Source organism: Corapipo altera, unplaced genomic scaffold, assembly GCF_003945725.1.
Source record: "Corapipo altera isolate COAL_440 unplaced genomic scaffold, ASM394572v1 0, whole genome shotgun sequence".
Lineage (NCBI taxonomy): Eukaryota > Metazoa > Chordata > Aves > Passeriformes > Pipridae > Corapipo > Corapipo altera.
This window is the reverse complement of record NW_020884872.1, coordinates 25827418-25845154: the sequence shown is the minus strand read 5'-3', so window position 1 is coordinate 25845154 and position 17737 is coordinate 25827418. Positions and strand designations below refer to the sequence as shown.

Genomic DNA, 17737 nt, shown 5'->3' with positions numbered 1-17737 from the left:
TTAGATAAACATTGGATGGTTTGACAAACAAAAACATAAGTTACCTTTACGGGAAATTTCAGTTGATTATACAATTCAGAAACAAGAAGATTATGACCAAGAGTCTTTCTCATCTTCATTATTCGTACAATAGCAGCATCAATCTGATACTGCCTGTCTTGAAATACTCTTTCAGTTGTGCTGACCTGTTCCTCAACCTAAAGAACAATAGAACACCACAAATCATATCACTTTCTATCACTGTTTTTATTAATTATATTTCTATTGTTAACCTTTACAATAAAATGAAAACTCATCTACTCTTACTTATCCTTGAGACAGATGCACATATTACTGCATGTTATGAGCTAAGTGATTCTGACGTGTACTGCTAAAGTAACTCAAAGATAAAATTAAAGATAATGTAAAGGAAAAAATAATGTATGTCTTATTTTAAATCTATTTGATAAATTAAACTAAATCTTAAAAACTCCCTTCAGCTTTCTGAGAGAACACTCACCAGTTCAACAGACCAAACAGTCTTTTGTGTCAAATGCCGATTTGACTTTTAAGAATTTTAATACGCACAGGCAAAAACCAAACAAGCCAATGTTAATTAAAATATGCCACCTTTTGTCAAGCACTGGGATTCAGGTACAACCAAGACATCTGCTGCAAAGTCAGGGACAACCCTGATTTTTATAGCCCTCTTACCTGCTACATATAGAAGCAACGTGGTGACATCTGATTTATGAGCTCAGTATAGTACCAACACTTCGGCAATACCACAGAAACTTCTAAGATGGAATGAAACATCTACAAGATCCTTTCAATCTAATATATAAGCATTTAAATTTGGAAGCACAGGAAAGAACCTAAATTTTTTCAATTCCAATGAGTTTTAAAATCTTTATTGCCTCTGTGAGTCATCTTGACTACCCAAAAAAAAATTAAATACCTTTCGCTTTTCTCCATATGCAAAAACTACAAGAGGAAATGCAGAGATTGTCTTTTCACACGGGATACCTAGATAAACAGTTCACATATAAACAGAATGAATACAAAAAAATACATACTGTTTCCTTCATTTGGATTTGGTTGATCTTTATTCTGAACAATTTATGCTTGAAATCACCATTGAAGATGAACTTATCTCCATCTTCTACATCCTTGCCCTTTGGATTTTTAATCAACACTCGTGCTTTTCCACAAGCTAAAGACTGCAAGGTTCTTCTTAACTCACTGTCCTCTGTGAAGAAGTTCAAAATATGAGAAAAAGCAGAACAAAGCACTAACATGAGAAGTTTTATGTGATTAATCTAGAAATACAATTGAAAAGTTACTGGTATTATGTTAATACTTTCTTCCAGCCAAGTCCCAATTAGGAAACAACTCACAGCCTTTCAAGCTCAGTCTCACATCTTTCACAGGTAAGTGCTCAGAGCATGCACAGAGTTGTGTATGTCAGAAAGAAAGACTGAGGCTCATCTCAGTGAGCTTTCCATGCAAAATAGATGGAAGATTTCACATTAACATGAGCCTGGTTTTATTGTTTTAGTTTTGTTTGGTAATAACAGGACATTAGAAGAAAAAAAGTCAGTGGGTAACAAGAAACTCAAGCCACCTATTTTATGATTTCATCACTGTTTCTGATACACACCAAAAAAAAAAATGTAATAGAGTAAAAAAAACCAGAAGCCTAAATTGACAGAAAGATGCTCTGTGAGAGGGTAGAGCTAATAGCTATTAAAGTCAAACTTCCCCCACAGCAGGAAAGTAGTAGAAACAAGTGGGTTAGGAAAACTTTATCTACTAATATATAAGGCTAAAAGCATTTGGACAAGTAGATAAAATGAAATCTTAAACATTCTAATAATTATGTTGAAAAGTTTTGTATCAAGATTTTGCATTAAAACATTCTCTAGAATACTTTATTCACAATATAAGATTGTCACCAATTTTGTTGGATCTCCTGAACAGAGTTTTAGTCTAAAAATTGAAAGACAGGTTTTGCAATCTAGTGCTGAAGTGCAGGGTAGCTGAGTAAAAGATTCATAGAATCATAGAATGAACCGGGTTGGAAAAGACCTCTGAGATCATCAAGTGCAACCCTTGATCCAACACCGCCGTGGTTACGAGCCTCCTAGAGGCTTCCTTGACAATGAGAAATACTCTGCATTCTTATGTGCCTATTTGGACAACACATCTTAAAGCACCACAGTTACCAGAGAGAAGGTAAGCATTCTTTCTCTGAGTGAGAGTTTATGCATTTTCTAACTAATTTATCAGGAACAATCTCATCAAAGAGACTGGTGGTAATTTATTGTAACAGTGGCTGGAAAACAAATTCCAACCATGGTCAGTTAATGCCTACAAAATAATAAAGAGGGACTTTTTACAAGAGCATGTAGTGACAGGACAAGGTGGAATGGCTTCTATGGCATTGATCCTGGCCCCAAAGGAAACCTCTGGACCATAAGTCCAATGTCCTTCTTACCCACATTCCTATACTACTTCTCTCTAGGGGAGAGAAATATAGACATGGCACTCAGTGCAATAGCATATAGGTAGCTCCCAACTATCAATTCCAGCCAGCTGCCTTAAAAACACTATTGAAATTCTTTATTTTGTGCTATAATGTAATGGATGTCCATGCAGCAGATTTTATCTGTTGCTGTCAAGCAGCCAGAATGCAAACTCCAAGGCACAGCAATACAAGATGAGAAAGAAGGATGCGGATCAGGCTTGTGTGAACCTATGTTTGTTCATAAACACTGTAGTCTGACCTAATAGGCCTCTCTGGAGGCTATCCTGATGTTTATCATTCACACTGGCATGGATTTTCTTCAGCTCCTTTACCATTAATGGAGTAGATGACTAAGCAGCTTGAAGCATTGATGCTAAGAAGCTAGTGTACTGCCTTATGAAGTGCAAGGATTCTTGATATCCCCATTTTACAGTATTTTACTAAATATATTACAATGTTTTAGTACTTGTATGGGCTCAAATACTCTTTCAGCATTGCTGGTTTGTGTTAATCTTAAATTTCAAAATGCAAAGGGCTACTCGGTATAACCTGCTGATTGATGCAGAACTTCCAGAGAGTAAAGAAATGATAGAGTTATGGCTGTAACTATCTCAAGAAGGTGTAAGAATTTGGAAAAAAAAAAAAACCACGCAAGAACATAAGAATGCAGAAGGCAGAGACTGCAGATGGTTAAAAAGAAAACTATATTTCTTCAGGTTTTTTTGTCCTTTCTGCCTTCAGGTTCAAGTGCAGAGGCAGAGAGTTACAAAGTATACATCCAGCACAACACTGCTGCTCTTAACAAATCAGACCAACTGTAAATGGAGCACTCCAGCCACAATAATAGGAAACAGGTGGAAGAGCTCTCAAAACAGTTTAAACTGAAAATACTCTCCTGAATCACCCCCAAATGACAGCATTCTACAGCAGATCGTTTTCCAAATCTAGTATGTGAAACTAATGGAATGAAAATAATTTGTACACGCAACAGTGTATCACGACTTGAATTTTAAGAATTGCAATGATACGTTCTGTAAATCTAATCGGTTGTTAGTAGTAGCATATGCTACACAGCTCTTACTATTAATTTTGTAAAGCATGTTACACACTAAGAAAAATACACTAAGAAACACCAGCAGTGTGTTTTCATTTCTTCTGGTGTCTGTAGCCTATTGGCTCATAAAGTTTGTCTAATGACCAAGGGAAATTTCTTAAAATTAGGCATTTACATACCAAATCATAATTCACAATCACTCAATTAATACATTTAAGAATCAGAAAGTGTTCTTCCTACCTACACCAGTGGCCATTTTAATTTCTTCAAAACTGAATTCATCTCCTTCATTAAACATAAGCAACACTAATGTCTGAAAGAGCGATACTTGAAATTCTTTCTTCCCCTAAAAGAGAAATATTAAATAATTAGAAGTAATATTCAGAAAATTTTCTGCTGTACCCCCAACATCTGACAAGTTACAGAAGACATACATTTACTTTTCTATTCCTAGAAGAGATATGCATTTTAGAATGCCTGGCACACAGGCAGTATTGAGGAAACAGGATATTTCTAAAGACTCTTTTTTTTTGCTCCTCTAACAGTAGCAATACAGTACACAGCAGAAGCTCATTAGAATGGCCTGGTATTTACTTCCCATCCTTTACTTCATTTTAATTACAATATATAAAATTCTGGCATTGCCACCATCAATATTGAATCTCTTAGTAATTAACTCAAGTTTCATTTTATTGGAGATAAATTAGTACAAAAGAAATCTTGGCATTGGATCAGATACGAAAGAAACAAAAGAAAACTTTGGTTTACTATGACACACAGGGACAGTATTATTAGTAACACAATGTTTGTACAAACAGGCAATGTTCAAAGAACTTGAACTCTTCAGCCAGCTGTGGACATTTCTGTCAACTGACAACTACAAGCTCATCCATCTTATGTAATGACTAAACCTCCGAGAGTCATGTTCACAATGAGTTAGCAAAAGAATTCAAGGTTTTTTGTCTTTGTTGTGGCTCAATGAAACTGCATGATTACAAGGCAAGATACAGAAAACCACATTAAGAAACAATGTGGTAAATAATTCAACAAGCATTTAAAGTTTAACCACAGTCATCCCATGACTAACATCCTTCAGTCTCTTCTGGTTATCAGTTAAGCATACTAAAAGCATCACCTCTATTTCTGTGATCAAAACCATTCCAGATTAAAAAGAAAAAGATGCTACAGTCTTCTTTCATTAATTTCCCACTTTATCACAACTTGCTTTATCTGAATGAGCAACAATTCCTATCAAATGAATATTACCACAAGGTATCACACTGTTGTCTTCTGTTAGCAAGGCAGCATTTCAGTTTAATTATAGAAAGCTTACTTTCTATATAAAATAACAGTGTTGAATTGTGATTGTTCCTCCATAAAAATGTTACTACCTTTATAAAAATACAATACATGTCTAGATTCCAAACAATTGACTTAAATTTTATTCCAACAGACTTAGCTTTAAAACAGGAAAGCTTACTTCCTTAAATTCTGCCTTTAGGACAGCATGCCCTAAAGTGGTCTGCCACTGAAGCTTTCGACCACTGTGTTTTCCCAGGTAAAAGGTTTTAAATACCTCTTGAAGCTTTATCATCTGTAAAGAAAACAGAGAAAAACTTTTATTAGCATTTTATCAATGCAGTGATACCAGATGATTTCATGCATGTAATTGCTTTATTCTCCTCAACCATGTTTCAAAATTAGTGTTTTTGTGGGGAAAACTTTAATCCAAAGAGCAAAATTCTGCTCTCAAGTACGCTTGTACAATTATGCACAAAAGAAAGTCTCAATTCAAAAATAACTTTTAATTTCCCTGGAGTTTTTTACCTTTTGTTTTGTTTGTTTTAAATAAAATACCCCCCCTGTAAAGGGTTTTAAACATCAAAAATAAATACTTTTTTGTCCTGGACTATGAATCTGACCAAAAAGTCATCAGACAAAAAGCATACATCTCACACCTTTGCCCTGTTAACTACCATCTGCTCCCATGTTCTTCCTGTATTTTGTCCTGTACTGGAATTCAAATCTGATTCCAGTAATTTATACTCTCTTACTTCCAAGTAAGGGGTTTCTACCCCTTCATTTTCATGCCGTGTTGCTCAGGCTAGATCATTCCAAAGTAGTCTGCCACAGAGGAAAAGATGCCTCAGGAGCAAGAGCACAAAAGCTTCCACATTTTCTGAATTGAATGGAAACCCCACTCCCACCTTTGGCCTCTGAAGTGCTTCCCACACTTCAGATCAAACAAGGTATTGTAGGAAATAGGACTACAAATACATATTTCCAGTTACACCAATACCAGCAGAAGCTTTGCAAAAATCTCTCAACTTGGAAGCAATCTTTTTTTGTGCAAATACTATTTCAATGCAGGGGTTAGTTTGGTGTGACACATTACAGGGAACAGAGGAAGGATCTTTCAGAAAAAAGGAACGTGCAGTAACATAACTATTGGCTAGATCAAAGTGCCTAACCAATGTAGTTAAAGATTGACTAAGTTAAGGTGAACTGACTTTAAGTGTTTGACTGCAATGCTAAGTGAGGATAGAAGGTTTTTTTATACTAATTTTATATTACTATTACTTTTATTAAACAGGTAAAAAACCCACACTGAGTGAAGCAATCTTCTGAAAAAAGTGGATTATACTCACTACAATTTTTGCAATCCTGCAATCTTTAAAATGACATAACCCCCTTAAATATCTAGCAGAAAAACATTTAATGAAGTGCATTAGTTCAGCCTGTGATAGTGATTATGATTCCACTCTCTACAGTGGATTAAGAAGAATTTAAACACTAACCTCTGAATTTAAGTGGACTTCCATAGGTGTATAAGTTGGCCAATATCCCATAGTTAATATATTTACTGTCAGGTCTATATTTCCTGGGTCACTTTGGTTCTGCATATACTAAAATACAAGAGACAAAAATCATTCAAGTATACTGTCTGCATATTAATTAGAAAATAAAGATATATTTAATTAGAAATTTAAAATTAGTTATAACAATGAAAAATTTCTACATGCCACATCCTTGATTAGATGTGCTTTGCCAAGATTTTGAGTAACTATTTAAGGCCCCCCTCCCCAGTTTCAAAACACAGCAAGTGGTTTGAAGTACAAAGAAAGAACAATATGCCTTGAAATATCCTAGACCACTATCTCTACAGGATATTGAGGTCAAAGACCTCTAATCACATGCAAATAAAGCAAAAGAAAAGCTTTTGATCATGGCAGAAGCCATGGCAGGGACCATAAGATCAATAGGATCCCCTTGGACTTTCACATCTGTCATACAAAACATTGTCATATAATTTGAGCATAGCATCAATTCAAACTAGGCTGCAAATTCTGGAATAGAGAAGTTACTTCAGTATTTTATTACAGGAGCAAGTGTCCTGGGATTGATCTCTACCCCAGAATCCTGTCTTCAATAAGGCCCCAAAACAAGTACCCAGGGAGAACAACAGGGTGTGTATATACAGTATTTCCTCCAAGCATTCCCTTAATTACCAACAGGTTGGAAACTTTGGGGCTGAGACATGCACAGTTTCTGCATACTTAGCAACCTTCAGGGAGTTACTGTGGTGTGGGCCATTCACAAAGGATTCATCAGATCACTAACAGTTTACAGAATTAAGGGATAAAGACTTTAAAAGATGTCAGTTGACTAAATTACTATGTGGTATTTAGACTGCAATTTACTTAAAAAGGAATCAAATAAAATTATAAAATAAGCTTATCTCTGAATAGATATACAATAAATAAATTCTGTTCTGTAAAAATAGAATAGTCTATAGACTCTCTTATTATGACCAGGACCTGCTCAAAAGCTGTTTTGTTTAATTTTAGCTTAATCCAAGGTATAACAATATTAAATGTTTCCCCATGACTTCTGAAAATTTAGTTTGCAAACAAAAGGTAAATGTACCTGCTTAAACTGTACCATGACATCTTTTGACAGCTCCATGTCCTTGAACATGCCCTCCAGTTTGCTGGTAAAAGCAGCACCACATTCTGTCACACAAATTAAAGCAAAGATCCCACAGTTACAAAGAAGCACAGAACAAGCGATACAGGTTTAATCTGAGACAGTCAAGCCACATGTGCCAGGTTACAGAGCACCCACAAATAGGTGGATTTTTAAGGATTTTAAGGATTTGGTTCCTTTTAGGTACATTAAATGAACCAGTCTCATACCTAAGAGGTCAGCCCAATAGTTCTCACTGAGCACAATGAAAGCTGTGATATATATATATAGCTAAGTACTTAAGTAAGAGTTGTTCAGTTATTACTTAAAATCTGGCTTGTCACTTCTTAAAATGAGAAAATAGGGATTCCAATTTATGTGCCAAAAAGTGATACAAATTTAACACATCTGAATATGCCTACCATGTTTAAGCTTTGACAACATGGACTTCTCAGCATCTACTGATGCACTTTTTCCAACCAGCAGTCTTTTGGCCAAGTCTTTCTTATAAAACGCCTCAAAAACATCTTTCCCTGTAAAGAAATTGAAACAAAAAATAAAATACAACTGAAATAATACACTCTATTTGCATAATTTGTGACACAAGCCTCTCTTGTGGCATGCTGATCTCAGAAGAGCATTCACTACACAGCAGCGAAGAAAAACTTGCAGACATTTTGTTCTTTTTATATTTTAATACATCTATTAACACATTTAGCAAAATTTTTCTTTCTTATTTTTGCCCCAGGAACATGGACTGCATTGTATTTCCCATTGGATCAGCCGCAAACCACATGAAATTACTCTGGGGGGGCAGAAGAAGATTCTCCCTCCTGTGGTTTGATTTATTAAAAGAAATTATATAGGAGGTTTTCTATGTATTAAAGAATATATTTTAAAAGTCTAAGATGAAGAAAAATTGACAGAAGTCTTCCCACTTGGTTTGCCAATAGCTTTTTGAAATGAAGCAGTCATACAGACACCCACAAACTTTCACACCTCAAACCCAAGCTTCCACATATCTTTTCTACCGACATATCAAGGTATCAGCAAGTTGTTTCACTTTTAAGAGGAACAAATTCACTGTAACTCGAGGTACTATTTGCACTGCCTACAGTAGCCCCTCAGTTCCTTGTAAACACCTTCCAACGTAGCAATTCCTCCCATAGTCTTCTTTCTTCTCTAACCTGTCCTCTGGTAAAGTGATGTTTCATGGAACAGCTGCACCAAGACATCACCAGAAAGTCCAATGCCCAGAAACTACCTACTAACTATCATCTGCTCTTTAAACACTAGACAGCTCAAAATAAAATTTGCACTTTTAGCTCAAAAAATATGAAGAGAAAAAGAGCTGGTGAAAATTTCAGAATTAACAGAAATTAACTTCTTACACTGACAAGTTGCCATTGCAACTGTTTTCAATCACCATCTCCAGCTGATAAAAATCATGATGCAAATGATACTACTTTATGACTTGACTGCTTTCCCATTATATTATACTTGTTTTGGATTTTATGAAGACAAAACCCGACAGATCTCAGAACAAACTAATACAGAATTGGGTCATTCCTGCTCATTCCACCCCAGCCCTGGATACGTGTTCCACTTCCCCCAAAACAGTGACCATGCATCTCTATTAGACTAGACCACTTTTTTTTCCTGATACCCCATCTAGAAAAAAAAAAATCTCCTAACACATTTAAGTGTTTTGCTCAGACAGGGACATACATGAGGGAAGTGCATTTCAAAGGCAGTAAAACTCAGCAATAACACTTTTTCCTGTTGTACTGAGCCCTCCGCTGTGTTCCCTCTCAGCCATGATGAGAAAAGAGAAGTCATTAGTTGCTGGATTTTCACCTACTTGCACCCACAACTACCGAGGTAGACAGGGAAGAGAAAATCTGTACTACCATCCGTTCTCTGTTGTTAGAGGAGAGGCTGTGGCTACAGATGCGGTTAATTTATGTGAAAAAACTTCCAGCAACAGCTCTGACTCTCAGGTCTCCACCCACAGACCGCGAAAGGTCTGTAACTTGCCAATCTCCATAGAACTAGTTTGTCCCCCCGGTGTATTTATTGTGCTCCTTCAGGTGTAAGGCAATCTGAATTAAAGACCAAGTAGAGCAGAAACCCATGCTGAAAAGGATCTCTTACATTCAGAGGAAAGCATCTCTGCTAGGAGCAAGGAAAACAGTTCCAATTGCATCAGCAGTGAAGTGCTATTTCTTACCATGAATGAATCTAAATATGATCATGATTTTGTCAAGGATTCTTTCCAGCTCTTCATCTGTTGCTTCTTTATTACCAGCTCTTAACTTGGAATCCACATATTTTGCTACAAATAAATAAAATCATTTAACAGCTTAAAAATAAATCTAAAATAACCAACTGAAGCATCTCCCACTTGAAATATTACTATGTGTTAAATATTACTATATGTTAAAATACAGAATAAATGTAAAACTTTCTATTTGCCCTTTTCCCACCCTTATGTTCAGTGGGAACACAGACAGAGTCCTACTGTACTACCAGCACAGTGGAAAATTATTGCAAAAAGTAACAGTCCAAGAAAAAAATGAATACAGTATAATGATTACAATTATCACATTAGAAATTCCCACACTTTGTGTTAGAGTCTGAACAAGCACATTTCTTGTTGAAAGACAATGTTTTGGAAGCATACAATGCATATGAATGTATTTATGAGAAACAGAAACAAACAACATAAAGAGGACTATATTTTTGTAGACCTTTACCATGTCCCTCATGCTCCTTGGTGGGAGCATATCAAAATTTAAACAGAAGCACTACTTTGAAGTTAGTAGCTTCAGAATGCCAGAAATAAGGTTAAGCCTTGAGTTTAGCTAGGTATTTATTAAGCTACATTAGTATCCTTATACAGCCTTCTGTGTAAGAAGGAAACCTTTGCAGGAGCAGAAACACCATGATCCACAAATGACAGCAGCCCATATCACAGCTTTAACCTGCATCACTGTGTTGTGCAATCTGTCCTACATAAAGCTGATTTCAGAAGGAAGTCACAAAATAAGCTGAATAAAGGTAAAATAACGTACAGAGGAAAAACAAACAACCAAGGAGCAGGATCCTCTCCTGGTGTAAAATGCCACAGCTTCAGTTTTGCTGCAGGCAAAATAGTCAGAATAGCTTTTGCCGGATCAGGGATAAACCAAGTAATAGTATTTTTAAAATATTTATTATTTTTCCCCCTTAATATGTAGTAGTACACCTTTCAAGGTCTCGAATTTCATTTCCTCTATTAAAATTCCTTGTATCTGAAAGCTTTAAAATCGTTATCCCAACCTCAGCCTTCAAGGCAGATAGATGGGCTATGCTTAGTCGTTTCCCAAAGATCCAGAACATCCAAAGAACTCCTCTACTATCACAATGAAAACCAGTTCCCTTTTATTTGCTACAGTTGCTCTTTCTCCCTAAGCATTTACTCCACTGGTAGCACCAGCACCACGCTCTCTGAGCAGTTGTTAGCACCAGCACCGTGCAAGCAGCAGAGCGCAGGGGCAGCAGAAGGTGACATGCTCCGTCAGGACACCGTGCTCACACCTACAGCACACCCAAGCTCCTGGAACCCGCGATGCTCCCAGGTTAACGTTTGCCTCGTATCCCAAAAACGAGTCTCCTAAAGCAGAATGTGTACTGCACCACTATTGCACTAGCACACTCAGCAGCAATATCTTATCATGCTTTCTATAGATTTTTGAAATATTTTACAGAAAAATATTTGTGTACCTATCAATTCTGCAGGCTTATTTGGTCTCTTGTTGATAAATGTTTCAAAGGACTCCTTCATCAAGTTTATAAATTTTTCATTTTTCTGAAAGCACACTTCTATGATATGGTCCACTTTATCCTTAAAATCTAGTAGCTCTTGCACCATATCCTTGTCTTTTTCAGGATTAACCACTATTGTTGTCCCAAAGTTCTGTAAAACAAACACTTTTGATAGTAAAATACTTTAGAGTGCTACCTATCTCCCCCAACAGACACATTCACCCTTATAAAATTTCTCATTAGAAAGAGTAATTTTTTTTTTTTTTACGGAGCTACTTATGTGACTTCAAGTTTTCAAAAAATGAGATGCATTGAAATTTAAAATAAAAACCCAGACACACATTAATGGATTTCATACATTATTGTTTGACTTAAAGATTATATACATTCAAGACAAATGCTAAAAAAAAAAATAAAATAAATACACAGTAGACATGACTATGACGTGCAAGTTTACAGTTAGAGAACTACATGATTCATGTAAAATAAATTACATGGAAACTGCCTCAGAAATGTTAAGTGTAATAGAAAACTTCACACTATTTTTCTTAAGTCCACTAGAGAGCTCTACTGATGGAACAGGTGGCAAAAATTCAACTGCTCCTCATCACTCCAAGATTCCTCTTTCACTAAGGGTTCTGAAGCAAAAAAAAAAACCTAGCTGAATTGCAAGGAAACAAAACCTTCCCATACACAGGAAGCAGCCACAGACTTGACTTTCACTTCTTGTCCTACATTTATTATCTTAGATACAACACCATCTGTCTAATGACTCAAAATATTCTGTAACGGAGGATTTAAATTTACTGGACGATTTGCTTACAGTTGCTTAGTAACACTGATCAGCGCCCTGGACAGAATGGTCAGTTTTTCAAGGTGAGAAAGGGGAAACAGCTGCACAGTAACAGCAAAACACTACTATATTCATCAACTGAAGCATGTTAGCCACAACAACAGTAAAATATGGGGAAATCCCTTTCAAACCTCACAAGTTCCACTTCAATACATAATTAGCAATTGCCATATTCATGGAGATTTTTCTCAAGTAACATTTCAGAGTGAAGATGAACACAAAGCTGCCCAAGGTCCTTAGATTTAACATGTGTATCACGGAGTCACAGAATGGTCTGGGCTGGAAGGGACCTCTGATGATCACCTAGTCCATCAGATCTTCCACTTATCACAGTTTCTCCTTCATTAACACAGTATCTGGGCATCTCACAGTCTCTATCAGTTCTGTTCATAAAATTGCAAGGCATTCCCCCCATTTTGCAAATGGCAAATCGAGATACAGAAAGCCAAGTACCACCTCTGGAGTCATAAAAACGTGATGACAATACAGCACAGACCTTCAGACCATAACTCAGCTCAAGACAAACTTTAAAAGTTCTCGAAGCCTCTCTTTAATGCATTTTGTCATACAGAATGTCCAAAATGAGATTTACTGACACTACAGAAGAGGGTTTCTAACTTTTTGAGTATGTAAAAAGCCATCTCAAAACCACAGCTCTGAGTGTGTGATTTAGTCTATGATAAACCAACTTAGCAACCTGCTGCTCTGAAAGGAGAGGTTCAGGTCCTCCTTTCCTTATTTTCCTATCTGTCTTGAACTTCTACTTCTTTCCTTGGACTTTTCTGTGGCCTCTTTAGTTTGCTAAAGAGGCATAAAACTGACCTTGCCCAGGTACTGTGTTGAAACAGATCACAAAAGAGTCTATGTATGGAGTGGCAGGCAGCACAAGAGTTAAGTCAGGAGCCTGATCTGGGATCAAGTAAGGAGAAAGATGTTCCTCCTCAGCCACAGCAAACCATTCAACTGGCCCAGCTGCCTATGGATCCATGGGCTGTGTATGGGGACACTGGATGACACCCTGTGGAGTAAACTCCACCTCAGTTCTGGGGGACAGAGGGGTGTCTATATCCCACTCCCATGGGCTGCAACACTGGTGGATCATGCCAAACTCCACACACAGGTGCGCGGGAAAGGCACCTCTGAAATGAACTGATATTGTGCACTTAGTCCTAAAGGCTGATGAACACACAAGCAATTCAGGGGAGAACCACCCCAGCAGGAATTATCAGCTCCACAGACAAAAATCTTCTGTGAAGCTTTCCTGCCTTCATCTCACAAGAGCACTAAAATGCACTCTCTAGGGCAGTATACCATATGCATATTATTCAGTAGGAGCATTTCCTTCAAAATAGCTTAAACATTCATCAGCATTGCTGTAGGTTGGTTCTGTGTAGCACTGTAGAATAGCAATGTTCTGATGTTTCTGATGCTTTTGCAGATATGTAAACAGTTGAGTGTACTTGCAGTAAAACAACACAGAGTACAGGCCAGCATACTCCACACACATGTGCGTGTGGTTCTATTTAAAAGCAGAGCAAACCAAAACATCTCGTATAATGTTCAAACCTATAAGGAAAGCAATTTCCAAGTAGAAATTTAAAACCGAAACAGGTGTTGCTGTTTCTCATCATGTGATTGCTACTGGGGGGGAAGCATTAACATCCCTCCCCATATTTGCTTAAAACAGAACTCTGATGCACACACCTACATATTATTCTTGGGTTTGACAGAAGACATTTGTAACAGCATAAATTCTGACAACAGTAACAGATCTTGGAAATACCTTGATGTATTCACTCCAGTGTTGCAAAAGGATCTGCTGCCCACCTTTTACCCGGCTGAACAGCTGGTATGTCTGAGTCAAATCTGATATTCTATTTTCATCGAGCAGGTTATCAAGCCCTAAAAAAATTAAATTAGAAGAAAGAGCAAATTTGAATACAGTTGCATAAATACAGTTAGAAATATATTAGAGAAATCTATATGCAATACAGGAAAAGACAAGATGCTCCCTCCCGTGTGCTTAAAAAGTATGAACATTTTAAAACTAAATTTCAGAAAGCAAGTGATATGTTCTCTTGTTTAAAGAGGATGAAATGATTTATGGTATGCTATTTTAAAAAGCATTTAAACTGAAGTACTTTCCCAACAAGGTGATGACCGTAAGCCTTTTGCAGAGAACTTAATTTTGAAGAGAGCTTAATTTACAGGATGCAGTTCTATCAAGAATCTCTAAAGAAAACAGTAAGCTAAGTAAACTGCCCTAAATTTAAAGTAAAGATAAATACTTTTTGAGATTTTTTTCTGTGGAGCATGGTGAACCATGTTTTTAGATTAAGAATGTGGTAGGAATGCTCTATGCTCCTACCGATGAAATAACACAAGACTACAAATTCCTTTCAAGCAACTTTTGCTTTACTAATTCACCCTACTTGAGACTAAGCTTTGGTTTAACAAATGGAGAAGTGAAGCTAAAGGCACATAAGGAAATAACAACTTAGTACACATTTTTACGTTCGAGAATATAATGAATGTAGTTCCAGCGTAATCAGAGATACATTGTCTGGTATCAGTTACAGAGGCTTCAGTAATATGGGAGCATAGCATCAAAGATTTATGACATTTTTTTAAAACCACAAAGCTTGATTTTACAAAGGCTGACAATTCACATCATCAGTGTAGCTGACACTGCACAACTGTCCCACTTCACAAAATGTATTTCATTAGGCCAATTTTTAAATGGTATTAGATTACAAAGGATTTTCAATCACTAAAGAATTACACCATATTCTACTGTAATTTTCAGCTTAAAAAGACTTTCACTGTGTATTATAATTTACTTACATGTTCAGAAAGGCAAGCAATGATCAAGAATGATGTCAGGTAAACTTTTGTCTGATATTTTGAGATTTCCTAAACTTTTGAGATACTAGAAGAATGAATGTACTTTAAATGTAAGATAACAGACTACACGGTCTCAAATACAGGTGGTTTGGCATTGAGCAAGGAGTTAGAATCATAGAAATCAAAGAATCATAGAAAGGCTTGGATTAGAAGGGACCTTAAAAATGAGCTAGTTCCAACCCCCTCTGTCATGGCCAAAGAGGCCACCCACCAGACCAGGCTGCTCAAAGCCCCATCCAACCTTCTTGAACACTTCTAGGGATGGGGCATCCACAACTTCTCTGGGTAACCTGTTCCAGTGCCTCACCACCCTCAAAATAAAGCATTTCCTCCTAAAATCTACTCTTAAATCTCTCCTCTCTTAGTTTAAAACCATTCCCCCTTGTCCTATCACTATCTCCGTAGAAAAGTCACTCTCCCTCTTTTCTAAGCCCTCGCTAAGTACTGGAAGGTCACAATGAGGTGTTCCTGGAGCCTTCTCTTCTCCATGCTGAACATCCCGTGCTCTCTTAATTCAGAAATGCCCATTTCATCACATCCAAGAATCATCTACTACTCATTTAAAGACACCAATACACTAATTGCTTTACTACAGTCTAGATCATGAAGTTTAGCCTTCCCTCTTCTTCTAGCTTGAGCTCTGTGACTGAAAATTTTATCACACATTTATGTGATTAGGACATATAGCAAAGTCCACTGATTAAGAGTTTCATACAGCTTTCAGAAACCACTGGCACAGCCTTGGAAAAATTATTGTACTCACAACTGAAAACCCCAATATCTAGCCAATGGCAGTTGTAGCGATACAAGGAAAAACAAAAAGAGTTTCTTACACAGACTGCATTTTTAAGCTTTTTTCTCCCATATCAAACTGACTACCTCACATGCCTTCTCTTAATGAAGAAAACCTACAAAAGGCAGTATTTTCTTCTACTTGCACAGAATACTAGGATGTTATAAGCATATTACAACATGCTCTGAATCAAATGAATACAGAAGGTTATGCAAGTCAAGTGATGCTGGTTTTTTTAACTTTTTTCTTTTAAGTGCAGACACAGAATGCAAGAGCTGATCCAACAACACTAGAGTCCTGAAGCATAGTAACTAGAATAATGTACAAACCTCTCCATATTTACATGGATGGTTCATGTACCTCGTAAACCAAGAGAAAGTTCAATTTAAAACAAGACCACATACTTTCTGTTTAAGGCACCTGATAAGCAAATGTATCACTGGAAAAAGTTACTTAAAAATAATACTGAAGAGCAACCAAAATTGACATATATCAACAAAAAATAATGATTCTTACCTCTTCTGTTTATGATAAGTTTAAAAGTAGCTAAGATGGAGTGACCATGCTTATTTTTATAAATATGTTGAAAACAGTGTCATGACCCATTCCCAGAGCAGCTGAGAGAAAACTGTGAGCATATGTCATCTTTAAAGGGGGCAAAGAAAGACGTGGAAGAGGTATTTATAACAACATGTAAGTATTAACAAACATGTAAGTGATGGAGCTCAAAGATACCAGACTACCAGGTACATCTGTTTTGCAGCAGTAAGGGAAATAAAGATGAAAAGACAATTTGATAGAAGATCTAAAACCTAAGATATGGCTACTGCGAAAGAAGGAAAAGATCATTTAAAGTATTAAAGGATCAGGGAATACTGACCAAATCCAGAAATTCAGTGAAAAATGAGATATTAAAAGTTAAGAGGAATAAAGAAATGGTGATTTGAAGACACTAATGTTTGAATAAGGACTTCCTAGGAAGACTGCAGCTCTTACCTGAAATTGCCAGAAAGTAAAATACAGACAAAGTCACATGAAAGCTCATTGCCTCAAATGCTGCCAGTTCCAGTAACTCATGATTCTTGAACTATACAATCACAAGAATATGGGAAACTATTGCACTGGAATTGTGTGATTATGACGTAAAAGAAGCTACAGCAGTAACTGCAGCTCTCATTTAGAAGTTTATATAATTCTAGGAAATAAGCAGTTCCAAAGGTTTAATTCCTAAGTCCACTGCTGCAAGTCAAAGGAGATTTAGGGGCTTAGTAACCTTTACAAATATGGAATTTTATTTTAGACATTTATACAATTTACTTGTCACAATGGGTGTAATAATCACAGGGGGCTTTCTGTGTCTGTGGAAGTTTTTCCCATGGCTAATACGCCTCCTAAAGTAAAAGCTGTGGACTGTATAGATATTGCAGAGTATGAGAGATTATTAAAGATTATATAAATTTAAAAAATTACCTTTTTGCAAAATAGCTGATAAGTGTTCTCCTAATAGCTGCTTCTCCACACACGCAATCAGTGGTTTCCTAAATTAGGCAAGAAAAGTTATTAGAAACATGAGAGTATAAGAGAGTTGCCTTCTGTCACAGTGTAATTGTGTATAACTTACACTGTAATACAAAAAACCCCCAACAATTCTCTACTTAAAACAGAGGCTACAAATTAAGACAAAAATGTCACATGCGATATAAGACAAGAAAGACAACAATAAACCATCTATGTAATTAAAAAATAAATTCAGGTTTGAACACTAAAAATAAAGTCTACACAGTAGAAGAGAGAAGTTGAGATAGCAAAAATAAATACAAAAGCATTACTGGAAAAAAGTTATACTGACTTTTG

At 36.5% G+C, this 17737-nt stretch overlaps 1 protein-coding gene across 2 annotated transcripts in view; it reads right to left on the bottom strand.

Annotated features, from left to right (window-relative positions):
- Positions 1-17737, bottom strand: part of CUL4A (cullin 4A) — a 36490-nt gene that overhangs the window by 1530 nt on the left and 17223 nt on the right. The window contains exons 9-19 of one of the 2 annotated variants that reach the window (XM_027640349.1): positions 17354-17421; positions 13970-14088; positions 11292-11484; positions 9757-9861; positions 7949-8059; positions 7488-7573; positions 6359-6466; positions 5041-5154; positions 3801-3906; positions 1056-1228; positions 45-197 (exon numbers count right to left, since the gene is read on the bottom strand). In XM_027640349.1, the coding sequence (XP_027496150.1) occupies positions 45-197; positions 1056-1228; positions 3801-3906; positions 5041-5154; positions 6359-6466; positions 7488-7573; positions 7949-8059; positions 9757-9861; positions 11292-11484; positions 13970-14088; positions 17354-17421 (1336 nt within the window). Of the gene's footprint in view, positions 1-44; positions 198-1055; positions 1229-3800; positions 3907-5040; positions 5155-6358; positions 6467-7487; positions 7574-7948; positions 8060-9756; positions 9862-11291; positions 11485-13969; positions 14089-17353; positions 17422-17737 lie in introns of those variants that run through there. The other variant, XR_003527186.1, reaches the window with a different exon arrangement.